Genomic DNA, 13,880 nt, shown 5'->3' on the forward strand with positions numbered 1-13,880 from the left:
ACTGAAAATTTAATTTTTATTTGATTTATTTTTAACTGGGATTTTTAATAAACCAAGAAAAATTTCATATTGTAGAGAATACAAAATCTCATATAACCTTTATCCTAAGATGCCAGTAGCACTTTTATGAACTTCAGTTGGAGTGCTGCAGGGATGTCAGGTATAATACCATATACTTGGTAATTGTTTTATCTGTAATCTTCTCATAGAACTTCAGTAAATCCGGTTTTTCTTGTTGGCAAAAGCTTTTTTTTACAGTTATGGCATTTGTTATTAGAGAATATTTAGACTCCCACTATCCAAACTGCATCCCTGATATTAACAAGACTGCCTCAGGTACAGTTGGGAACAGGTCATATAGTCTTCTAACACACTTGAAGCTGAAAGAATAAAGTGTGAGAATTGGAAGCAGCTGTCCTGGCATTACTTGTAAACATTCAAGATGGTGAGGTTTCAGTATTATAAAGATGAATGGGTGTATTTTATTTCTGTCTTAACTTTTACTTAATTCATCTGTAGAATGAAAACTCTTGAGGCATAAGTTTCAAAGCAGACCTGTGAGATGCAAGAAGTCAGAGACTTGATAATGCTGAGAATGGTGTTTGCTGTATATTTTCTTTCTCCAGAACCTCTACATTTTTATATCAATTTTAGAGCATTTGAAGTAAACACTTTAGGAATTAGCTAGATGTTTTGGTTGTTAATTTACGTTGAGAATCTGTTGTTTGGTATGACATATTTATCTGCAGGTTTATGTCTCTGTTCAAATGTCCATTATCAGCTGTAAACTTAAGTCTTACTGTTGTAGAAGGTGACTGATACCATTTGTGCAAGTAATGAAAGGCCAGTTTGTAATTTTCTGATGTAATGTTACATAGGACAGCTGTTTGAAAGTGCATATATGTGTGTGATCGATATATGCATCCTGGATACATGCAAACTATTGTGCAGGACTATATATATATAAAGTACAGAATATTATATTTCAGTCAGATTTGAAGTAGACGTAAAGCAGCAGTGTTGAAGTCACTCAAAATAGACATATAGAAATTTGTATAAAAATTCTCATACCCTCATCAATACCCATTCTATTTACTAAATAATAACTAAGAATTCGACCAGTTTGAAAAATATCACTTTATGATTTTGCAATCTTTTGCAACTCCCATTTGTGTATATGTATGCATGATATTCATTTTTATATATGTGTGTGTATGATTGTGTTCATCAAGTTTTGCTTTTGTTATCTTATGTTTCACAGATAAAGCAGCAGCTCATGCTGCAAATCTCTTGTATATCATTAGCGCACTATTTCTATATTCCATAGGTTAAAGTAACTGACTAAGAAACGTCACAAGGGGTTGGGAAAAAAGTCTAGTGCTTAGTTCCCATCTGCATGAACCTTGCAATGACAATGATCAAGTTTATTTGTCCCAGTGGGCAATTTGAAAATGGAAAGGTGCTCTGGTTACAAGGAAAAAGTTAAAAATAAAAGTAAAAATAAAGTTTGTTGCAAGGTGTAGTGTTAGAAGATGATATTAGCAATGAAAGAAAGACAAGTGACAATTATATGTAGATAATATAAAACAAACAACACACATCAAGAATAATCATGTACGCACATACAACATCACACGCACACACACCAACGGCACTTCATCTGAGGTTGAGCAGCTGGACCGCAGATAGCGCAAACGATTTCAGGTGTCTGTTATTTTTACATATGTTGGCATGAAATAACCTTTATTTGAGCTTAAAAATACAAATTCTCTCGTTAGTACATGTTCAGGTATTGACAGAATGCATGAAGCTTTCCCTACTATTTGTTGATCTCAGAATGAAGCTAAATTCCTCTGTTTGATACCAATTATCATAGAACAGATGTGGACAATACCGTTCAGACTTTTCCTATCATGGACAGAAAGATTCTGAAACCAGCATACAAATAAAAAGGATAAAAGACTCAGTAAATGACTGGTAGAAAATGGCCTAAGATTGCTTGACTAACTGAAAAACCATTGAGCTCACGAAGAAGGCACATTCTTTGTTGGCCATGTTTAACAATGTGTTCGGTGTTAAAGTCTATTTGAGCTCGCAATCAAAAATAGTTCCCAGGTACCTGAAAGAGTTAAAAGTTTCAACAGGTTTACTGTGTATTCCACTGGAAGCAACAAAATCGTCTTTGATTCTCCTAAAGTCTATATTTACTTTTTTTGTTTTGTCTACATTTAACTCCAGAAAAGTTTTCGTCGCACCACTATACAAAATTTGTTAAGGCATTACCATGATCTTTCTTATGTTCCTGCAAAAAGAATCAACAATGCAGTGTCATCTGAGAACTTCATGAGGAAGCTATTCTCGTCGGTACTTCTGCAGCTGTCAGTGTACATGATAAACAACTGAGGTGATAGACAACTGCCTTGTGGGGACCCAGTGCTTGTAACAACAGTATCAGAATAATTACTATTTACATACACTCTCTCTGCTGTCTGCACGTCAAAACAGTCACCATGCAGAGGACCACTCCCCTTTTGGTGAAGAAAACATCTCTAGCCACTTGGTCTTGATGTGTCTTTGTTCTGATGATTGTGGACTGGCAAATTTGCAAGTGCACGCATGCACACACACATACAAAGTCAGGTGCACAATTCGTATAATAGAGCCTCTTGGAAATAGAGCATCAAAACACAATTTAAATTGGCAGCTTCTCTAATGTAGGAAAAAGCCCAAAATGGTTTCAATAATGCATTAGCAATGGTTTAACAAGTAACACTAATTAGTGAGAATTTTTCTTTATCAAGAAATTAAGGTTGCTGTATATCTAAGACCTCTTTACATCCAGTGCCATTGCATAAATACTAATTGCATACATGCATATTTACAGATGTTACAGTTTCTGATTGAGAGTAGCAGGGATGAACATACCATCAGGGTATAACTGCCTGAGTAATCTCTTCAGTTTATTATGTATATTTTTCTGAGTTGACTGTGGGAGCAACAAAGGAAAATTTCTATCTCTGTTGCAACCAGACACATACAATAAAGATGTATTGTATTGTATCTTCCACCTGCATGAGAAGGTCCCTAATTAAACTGTCTGTCCACTCCCTCTCAACACAGTTGAACCCATTTTCTCCCTCTCCTGTCCACCTCTTTTCACATGTATCCAGTGACATAGGAACCAGAAGGTGGAAGGGGCAGCTGCCCCCTCCAAAAGGATACAGAGGAGGCAAGAATGCGAACATTGTTCACCAATACAGTGAAGGTTGGCTGTCCTGGGTTCAGCTCTCGTCTTGTGCGCACCGTTCTTTCTCAGCATGTATCGTCTGTTTACAGGGCTGGCTGCCATGCCATGGCCTTAGTTGCTGGCTCAGCATAAAACACCAATTCCTCCTCCTGTTCTACTGGTCAGGTGAGCAACAGCTTTCAGACAAACATAAATGAAAAAAAAAAGCCAAGCCAACAGAGCACTTTAATTGTTATTGTTTTATTTTAACCAACACTCACTACAGGTAAACAGCAGGAGGACTTCAAAGAATGAGAATTACAACAAAATAATTTATTTCATTTTTGACCTTTGACCAGATTTAGGAGAATAAACACCAGTGGCCACAGTTATGAAGCAAGGGTCAGGCATTGCCCTTGGGGAACATGGGGGAACTCAAGAAAAAACATCTTGTTTCCAAAATTATAAAGCATTGTCCAGACCTAAGGTCACCTTTGCCACTGAGTCTGGACATTGGTTTATAACTTCGTAAACAAGACACCTGGCCTTGAAATCCCCATGTTGCCCCAGGGTAACGCCTCTTCACAACTATGGCCTCTGGAGGAAAGTTAAAAATAAAATCCACCTGCCTATCCAGGGTTTCCATGATCTTGTGATGATTCAGTCTAACCCTCCTGTGTTAAATCCACTTAAACTCAGAGCTGGATAAAAGCTTAATAACTTTGTCAACTCCAACAATGGAGGGGAAGATTTTGAAAGGTACGGTACATCAAACAAATGTAACTTTATTGCTGTAATATTACTGGGTCCTCACTGTTTGATATACATTTTGGTTTCTTAATTCATTTCAACACTAAACATGGGATTAGAGCTTCTAAAGGTATAGGAACTCACACAGGGCCTACTTTTGACAAGGGCATCTGCTTGGAGCTGCTAAAAGCATCAGACTTTACAGATGATTGGAATTTTTCCAAGGACATTTGGTTTTGTGGCACTGATTTACATGCAGAATACAAACATGTCATAAGGCGACGTTGAAGGAGCAAATACACCCAGGGGTCAAATATTTGGTTGAGAGATGCCAGTCTGATGACGGCAAGATCAGTGGCCTTGTCTTGAGGCAGAACATTTGATGCATTAATGATGACTCTAACCTGAAAGACAAATGACATTAACCATTATGGGGCTTCTAGTGAGATGTCAGCCTGTGGTAGGTTAGGCTTGTTACATGTTAATGTCAGGTATCATTGTTACGTTGCCTGTTGCTCAAAAGCTTTTTGACATTCGATCAGAGCCCTGTGTGTCTACGTACCTACCTCCATCGAGTCCTATCAAGGTAATTTGCTCAAGCCATGGCACATTGCACGCAAAATTACTGAGACACATTCAGACATAACATATGACGAAGGGTGAATAAATAATAAGAGGAATCCTTTCTGTCACAATATGCGACGGGACACTGAGAATTCTTAACTTTATTTAAAAAAAAAACCCAAAACAAAACAGTAGCTTGTGGGACAGTAGATTCACTCACCATAAGCGGAGTGTAGCAAGAGGCAAACACCAGGATGACGCCTACCACAAAGAATATCATTTGCATCTCTGCTGTCATGTTGAGTGTGCGACCATCGCGACTCTTACCCGTTGTCTTAGTGATGCGACGCATGCGCAACAGTTCCGCCATGACTGCCACGTTGGTGATCACGGTGAGGGCGATGACCAGCAAACCTAGAGCAGCATACAAGAAAGAAAACGCCCTATCTGGTGTGGCGTGGCTGTAGAAATCAAAGAAACACCAGGTACCCGGGTACTGCAAGACGTTGGTGCCCACCCTGACTAGCGGCAAGCTCGAGACGAGAACGGCCAGGATCCAGGTCAAGCCCAATGCCCACTTCACTCGGGGTGGCCACACGTGTTTCTCGTAAATGAAGGGGTGCAGGATGGCCAGATAGCGCTCCACAGCGAGGGTGCCTATGATGAAAACTGTCCCAAGCCCAGCAAAAATCAGCATGAAAGAGAAGAAAGAGCACAAAGTGGAACCACCCAACCACTGCCTGTCGTTGCTGTACACGGCTATGGTTATAGGGGAGGTAACTAAGGTGCCGAAGAGATCGGTGACCACAAGGCCGGCTACCAGTCTGTAAAAGACAGAATGGACGTTCTGGCGGCGAGAGCGCCAGAGGACGAACAAGGCCACCATGTTTCCCAGCACGCCCAAAGCGAACATGATCACTGGCACGACGAGGTTGACCAAGGGGCCATGCTCTGGCACAGAGTTGTGGTTACTAGAGGCGGCGTGGCTAATGTAGTCCACTCCAGATGCGTTCTCCATCACCGACCTGTGTACCTAAATAAACGGAAAGCAGACTTAAACATTTACTTGGAGTGTTAGACACTAACACCACAATGCAAACATGAAACCTTTATTGGTAAACATCAAGCGAGCATCAAACTTTTACCGGTAACATTTTCGCAGTCATTCAACACTCAAGTAGAGAAAACGTTAACCTCTCAGTCTGTCAATGTATAAATTTAAAGACCAATTCTACAGTGGAACCTCGGTTAACGAACTTAATCCTTTCTGGAAAGCTGTTCGTTATCCGAAATGTTCGTTATCCGAAACAATGTTTTTCCATAAGAAATAAAGGAAATAGATTTAATTGGTTCCCAGCCCCTGTTGACTCGCTATTTGAAAGTTACAGGCTATATATATATAGGTATTTGTTTTAATGAGAACAGTTATAATGCAATATAAATGGAGTTAAATATAAAAACATTAACGAAAGCATTTAAACATCAGAAAACTTGCCGTTTTGACGGCGTGGTTGGAAACAGGTGTGGGGAGGAAGGGGTGGAATTACTGCTTGGATTCCCCCTTCATGAGCACACGTGACATTATAAAATCGGGGGAGACTTCCCTTTTCTGTAGCTTTGAGGTTGTAGCTTATGCATTTCTAAACAACATTGCAAACATTTACTGCTGTAGCACAAGCCAATCTTGAGAAATATGTTTTTATAGTTTAGGACTGGATGTCAAAAACGACAAACAGAGAAATTCAAGCTTAAAGATTTAAAATAAATATATCTTGTATCAGATCATTTTTCAAAAATATATTTCAGTGTTTATATGCTACATTTGACATCCTACTATATAATTAAAGTCTATTCTAGTATGCCAGGACTATACTTTTCACCCTATCAGCTTTTGGAAACAATTAGTTTGTGTTCCTTTCTTTGTTTTCAGTGTCAGTGTTAGAAAAAAAATGCCTTATGATCTGCTTGCCTAAATTAGATTAAGCAGTGTTTTACTTATATTCCATGCAAACTCATTTATTTCAATGGTCTGTTGTTCATTGTCACAGTATTGATAAGAGGTTGACATTTTTCATCACCACATGACCTAACTTATTGAAAATTCCACCAGGTACCTGATACTTAAGCATCTGTTTAGTTTTCATTTCTAAGTAATAGGGAACAAATAGTTATAGAAAACAAATGTTTATCGGAAAACTTATATAATTTCTTTTGTCACTAAAACAGGATGAGGAAAAAGATCCAGAAATGTTTAATATAATCGTATAATACGTGTACTTATTGTGTGAAAAAGGCCGGGGGAGGAAGGGGGCAAGGAATGAATGAAAGCATTTATGGATTCACTAAATAAAATTGTCGGTATATCGCAGTTCTCCGTTTCATTATTATAATAAAAACTTTGTAAAGCAAGTAATAGTGTTTAGTGTGTATGTTTGATGTTTGTGTATGTTGCTACAGCCAGCTGGCTACAGCTAACTTGTTATAACATCACGCTTTTAAAAGTAGCCAAAAGAAGCTGGCTACATTTTAAAAGTAGCCCAAAGTAGCTGGCTACTTTTTGGAAAATTGTAGCTGTAGTGTAGCTGGCTACATTTGAAAAAAAGTAGCTGTAGCCTAGCCGGCTACAAATTAAAAGTAGCTTGCCCATCCCTGCCTACGGCCCGCGACGCGGTGCCATCCGGCCCGCGAAACTTCTGCCCACAGTGCAGGAAATCGGCATGTTAGTAATAAAAAAAGACCTAAAAAACGAAAAACAAGGGGAGAAGAAGTATTTATCCCTACGTAGGGGCGTCTCTCAATCTTTTTTTTCGATGGACGAACATTTCGATTCAGTGCTCCGACTTGGTGTCTCTATGTTGCAGCCGGACATTCAGAAGTTGGTTTTGGGTAAACAACTTCAAATATTCCACTAATCACTATATAATTAATGGTAAGTACAACTTGTTTCTAATAAAAATGGTATCTGCTCTATTTTTTTTCGTTTTTTGTATTTTTGCGGTGAAGCGGCCCGTGACACTCATGTCGGAAATGTTTATGGCCCGCAGGCCGAAAAAGGTTGGGCATCACTGATCTATGTTAAGAAATAACAAAAGTACGATACAACAAAGCATACGCTGCGGTCACGAGAATGCAATGGCGGTTTAGCGATTATTGTGCTTTGCCAGCCTTCCTCCAGTGCACTGTAGAAAGTCACAACTATTGCCATTATAAGGATCGGAAGGAGTGATTCACTTCAAGCAGGTCTGCAGAAGATAATGGTGCTTGATACTGGTAATATAACCGAACTCTAATCCTGGCCTTGATGTTGGTACCTGACACAGTGACACGCACATGAGACAAACCCTCTGTTCGTGAACTGACCAGTGGCTGTGGGGAGAGGGTGTCGTAATGAGATGCAGCAATAGTGGTGTATGTGCGCAATCCAGACCTATTCTGCGCTCCTTTCAGTAAGTCTCCAAATGGTGGACTGCCCAGTCTTTGGTCTTACTTAGTCACCGCTTCGACTTCTTCCCTCCCCACATCCCAGCAGAACTGTCTAGGACAATGTGTCATGCCGAGCAACATGCTCGAATCAAACCAATTTTTTATCTCTTGACGATGGTGAGCAGAAATTCTTGGGTACCTACCAGGATGGTGTCCAGTCTGCGAGCAAATTTATTTGTCTTTTGTTCCCTACAGGAGATATGGAACAGTCTCCAAAATCATTTCATCTCAAATACTTTGATCTTCCTTTCCGTATCGGTCAACGAGTCCTTGTTTCGCTGCCGTACAGAAAGGTAGGAGCGACTAAGGACTTGCTCAGCTTTAATTTGGCATCGAAGCTTATACTTCTGCTGTCCCTAATCTTTTTCAGCTTCGCCATTATTGCTGCTGTGATTCTTTGACAAATGTCCGCCATGAAACTGCCATTGTTTGAGGTAAAGTTGCACACCATTCAGATAGAGCTTTGCTTTGCCCTGTCAAACAGCGTTGACCATTGTTGGGCTCTTCTCTGTGGTGCGCTGGCACTGGTGGCGGGTCGATCTGTGACAGCCTGCAACTGGTCATTGCTGCCAGTCGTCAGATCGATGTCATCAGCAAAGTGAAAGTTGCTCAGCCGTCTTTTTTCGATGGATATGGAGAGGCGTGGTTTTCTCTAGATCAGGATGTCGGGAACGTCCGACATGTAACGTCCGTATACGGCATGCGGGATCCACCCACCATTAATGACAGGCTTAAAGCGCTATTACTAAAAAGAAAAACACAAATATAAGAATAATGGATGGGGGACTTAAAAACAACAAGTTTCCTTGTCTTTATCATGTACGCCCAATCCCTTCCTGCCAGCACTGGACTTTGAAGTTGATCTCCGCAAAGCGAGGATCAGTATAAGCAATGTATTGAATTTCACGTGTAACCCAGCAAATGAAAGATTAGTGGGAATACCGAATTTGAAGTTTTATGGCAACAAAATTAAGAGCAGTGCACTATCCCGGCAATGAGGAAGTGAACGCGCCAGTTAGGCGAAGAGACATCACTAGTTTACTAGTTTATTTGTGTCTGTGTACACATGCATGTGCATCACGTGTAGACTGTAAATGCTCTAAACTCCTTCATCAGGAGGAGATATTATGTAGCAATTAGTCATCATGATGATGATGATGAATAATGCACTTTTACTGTACCACCACAAACAGAAAATTGTACATTTGGAAAAAAGAATTTTCTTACAATATACTCTGTTTCTAGGAGATTTTTAACTATAAATATATTTTACAGACTCAAAGCAGTTGTTTCGCTGTACTTTTTATGGGAGCAGAGCAATTTTTTGGTGCACTTAATTACAAAAAGGCAGACAGAGGTGGTTAAGAAGACAGTAGTGCAAGGCAAGCAACACGTTGAAATAGTGTTAGCACACTGTGGCGAAACTGTAGCAGACTAATTTTTAAGTAGTTGATTTTGTATTGTCCGCGAGTGATGTGATAAATATCAAAAGGGTGCTTGGAGTAAATAAGGTTCCTCACCTATGCTTTAGATATTGAACAGCACCAGGGACAAAAGAGTTCTTGGTCTTCCTCTGCTGTTGAAGGAAAGTGCTATCGTATCTTTCCATTGAGCAGAACAGATCGAGCTCCCAGAACTAGCAAACAGTAACTCCATGGATGGTTTGGACTTCGATGTTTAATTTCCCCATCACATGCAGCTACCCCTCGTGTGTAAGACTGTCAAAAGTCTTCTTGAAGTCCATCAAGTTCTGGTACAGAGATTTACCGTGCTTTGAATCTTTTCTAACATGATGTACTTGTTAAAGATTTGCTTCTGCTGGCACGGAATCAGGCCTGGTTCTACTCAAGCAGTTTCTCGGCAATCCGTGCGAGACGATTGCTCATCACCTTCAACACAACTTTACCTGGGTGACTGTTCAGGCTGATCAAATGGTAGTTCTGGCACTGGATGTTATTTACAATGATTCACTTTAGAATCTTGAATCTTAAAATGTCCATTCAGAAAATGTGATGATAGGTTGTGCATTGTGACATGTCCATCAAATAGGAGATGAATTTCCTTGTATACTATGTTGTAAACATGTTGCTAGTGTTAAAGATACTCATATTCCTGGCTATTTCAGTAGGTCCAAACATTATGAAGCATCGTGATCTTCTCAATACAATCAATAAGAAATTACAGACATAACTGACACAATTCATACGTGTCATTGTAAATACATTCATATAAAATATTTGATAACACTTTTAAGGGTTTTTGAATAAAAACTCTACTGTTGAAAGTTGTTGTAGTTGTTGATTTTGTTGTTGTTGCTGTAGTTGTTGGCTTGCCATTTAACTGCTCATGCTGTTATTTTCAGATGTATAATCATAATAATGTGAACTGATAACACGCAGCATCAATACCGAGATAGATCTCACTCTCTGCGCAGACTAATAATGATAAATGAAAGATACCAGCCAGTGGACAGTGAGATACATATAGACATACAGTACACCATTAAGATGAGGTACAAGATAACAGCCAGTGGACAGTGAGGTACGTGTAGACACACTGAACAACATGATGAGGTACAAGATACCAGCCAGTGGACAGTGAAATACGTATAGACACACTGAGCAACATAAAGATGAGGTAAAGATAACAACAGTGGACAGTGAGGTACGTGTAGATACACTGAACAACATGATGAGGTACAAGATGCCAGCCAGTGGACAGTGAGGTACTATAGACACACTGAGTGGATGGCGTCTGTATATCAGGTGTGGCAACGTCAAATAGATAATAAAATTGGCACCGGGAGTGTTCAGCCATCTTTCAGGCGATTAGGAGACATGAAAAAAGGTCTACCAGAGAGCTGAAACGACTGGCGAGAAGACGTGGAGATGAAAGGCAGATTGTGAATATTCGGGGTAATAAGAACACTTACCCAGTTAGTCCACGAGCTCTATGCGCTCGCCTCCAGTCTTTGGTGCTGCGCGCCTAATCACATCTGATTGTCCAGCAGGAGGCCGGAGGTGAGTGGCAGGGTTAGCTGGCTTGCTACTTCTACTCTCCTGGAAGTAGTGGTGTTAGTGTCAGGAGAACTGTCAGGGGTAGGGCGTGGCTGTGGCGGCTTGTTGCCTGCTGTCAGCAGACGGACACAAACGTAGCGCAGCAGGAAGTCTACACTAAAAGAGCGAGCAAGCAGTCAGCTTTGCTTCACACTAGGCACTTGCCAACAATACAAGCTGTGTGTGGCGTGTGTAGTGGCCATGATGACTATGCTCAAGATATTGGTACAATGTCCACAGTCAACACTTCCTCCACGGAAGTGTAAATGCTCTTCAACTTACGCTTCTCAGCTTTTCTCGCCACGCTCAGCACACACACAACCATACATCCTACAGTTTTCATTGAAAACTTCCAGTTGGAAAAACAGAAGAAATTTTATACAAGGTAATGACAAAGAACTTTTGGTTTCGATGAAGTGTGATTTTCTACGAGTGACATAGTGTGTGTGTACACACGCATATACGTCAAGAAGTGAAAGCTGGCAAATTGGCGAAACTACAAATCGCCAGTATTAACCCTTCCTCTGCACTTCACATCATGTCGACATAGCTGTAAAACGCCTAACTTGTTGTTCCCGCTGAACACTAACACTATACTGCAGTAACATTTCATCTCGACATAGCTGTAACAGACCTAACACTGGGCGAACTCAACACTAACATTACAGTGACACATCATTTCGACATAGCTGTAACAGACCTAACCCCCACAAAGAATTTTTATTTGAAATTTTACCTCTTTTTCGTCTTGTGTGTTTCACAGTCTAATATCTCGCGCTGTGTTGGTTTTATTTTTACCTGCTATACACTTGCACTTACACGATTCACTAAAGACCCTAACTTATTTTTCTAACTCGTTCAATATATATTCAACATTTATAACGGTATTGGTGGCAGAAAGTACAAAGTATTTCAATATTTATGCGATATAATATGATAAAGACAACTATTTAAAACGGTAGGAGAGGTACCAAATGCATGTTTTTTCAATAACTATTTTTTAACCCTCCCCCAACCCAACCTCTAATCCTAACCATTACTCCTAACCCTACAACCCCTAACCCTTTGTGGTTTTTCCTCAGACCTTTCTTTGAAAGACAAAGAAAACGAAAAAAAGAAGTAAAAATCCACTGACCAAGCCCGGGTAGCCTTCACAGCCGCGAGCCCGGGTACAGCAGACCCTCCCACCCCTTGTCAGGCATGCGCACTGATGTGGACTGTACGAAAGGCTGTGGAACAGTGCTTTGCGAATGACCTGTAAGACGCAGGTGTGGTTCTTTGCCTTCTCCATTCAACTGTGCTTAGGACATACTGTCTCTTTTCAGCTCTAATAGAAAGTTGTCAAGTCTTTCCCACCATCTTCTGACTGTAGACACTGTAGTGCGAACAGTGAAGTATCACAAAAAGCACAGCGAGTAGAGTCAGTAGACCAGGGATGCCCAACCTACGGCCCGCGGGCCATATCTGGCCCGCGACGCGGTCCCATCCGGCCCGCGAAACTTCTGCCCACAGTGCAGGAAATCGGTATGTTAGTAATAAAAAAAGACCTTAAAAAACGAAAAAAAGGGAAGAAGAAGTATTTATCCCTACGTAGGGGCGTCTCTCAATCTTTTTTTCGATGGACGAACATTTCGATTCAGTGCTCCGACTTGGTGTCTCTACGATGAGGCCGGACATTCAGAAGTTGGTTTCGGGTAAACAACTTCAAATATCCCACTAATTACTACATAATTAATGGTAAGTACAACTTGTTTCTAATAAAAACGGTATCTGCTCTATTTTTTTTTTCTTGTTTTGTATTTGTGCGGTGAAGCGGCCCGTGACACCCATGTCGGAAATGTGTATGGCCCGCAGGCCGAAAAAGGTTGGGCATCACTGCAGTAGACGAATAAACAAGGGAAGAAACTGCTGGATCTTTTAGTAATTATTTTTATGAATTACGTCCCTTAGAATGGTTGAGAGAGTTGTCGGTTTCTTAAAATGACATTGATTTGTACTCCAACAACAGGAAATGGCAACATAATAGTAACATTTTAAGTTAAATGTCTGTTCTAATAAAGTACTTCACAGTTTGGCTCTTTGTAATTGTATATATTGTCTAAATAATTTGTTTAAGTTTCTGCAGGTATAAATATTGAAACACGTTGTACTTCCTACCTCCACTACCGTTAGAAATTAAAAAAAAATTACATTAATAGGTATAAACATTGAAAAAAAATGTATTTGGTACCTCCACTACCGATTTGAATAGTTGTCTTTGTCCATTATTGTATGTATACAACATTTCTCTGTGTTATGGCCGTAAACAATACACGTAAACGCAAAAGGACAAACTAGTTGGTCTCTAAATTTATACATTTACAGAGGTTAACGTTTTCTCTACGTGAGTGTAGCAACCCTAGCAGCAAAGGAAGGGGCTGACATCTGGGTCACATGTCCTGAGTATCCAGGGGCCATATGGCAATACTGCCTGTGCGCACATGGTGAAAGTGCAAAAGGGTTTAATAAGGGCGTCCATTTTTGTTTTACCGGGGCGACACAAACGCGGGACCTTTATCTCCCCCTTGTGTTTCCCAAGTAACCCAAATTCGTATTTGATATTTTTAATTCAAGATATGCCAAAATTCCTAAAACTACCAATAATATAAAACAATAATAATGAGTGTGCTTTGCAATGATTATATAACAAACAACAAAAAAAGTGCACAAAAAATGCAAAATGTTACAAAAAACAAACATGATTTGTCATTTACTGGCATTTATTGAGGTAGAAATATAGAAATAGTACACTAATAATATAC

At 40.0% G+C, this 13,880-nt stretch overlaps 1 protein-coding gene across 1 annotated transcript; it reads right to left on the reverse strand.

Moving 5' to 3' along the window:
* Positions 1-3,467: 3,467 nt before the first annotated feature.
* On the reverse strand, positions 3,468-11,290 carry LOC112553800 (prostaglandin E2 receptor EP4 subtype-like). Its single transcript, XM_025221252.1, has 3 exons — positions 10,956-11,290; positions 4,761-5,573; positions 3,468-4,380 (listed from the first exon to the last, which is right to left on the reverse strand). The coding sequence occupies exons 2-3, from the start codon at positions 5,556-5,558 to the stop codon at positions 4,117-4,119; spliced, it is 1,062 nt and encodes a 353-aa protein (XP_025077037.1). The 5' UTR covers positions 5,559-5,573; positions 10,956-11,290; the 3' UTR covers positions 3,468-4,116.
* Between the last annotated feature and the right edge of the window lie 2,590 nt (positions 11,291-13,880).

Source organism: Pomacea canaliculata, linkage group LG13 (genome assembly GCF_003073045.1).
Source record: "Pomacea canaliculata isolate SZHN2017 linkage group LG13, ASM307304v1, whole genome shotgun sequence".
In the NCBI taxonomy this organism is placed as follows: domain Eukaryota; kingdom Metazoa; phylum Mollusca; class Gastropoda; order Architaenioglossa; family Ampullariidae; genus Pomacea; species Pomacea canaliculata.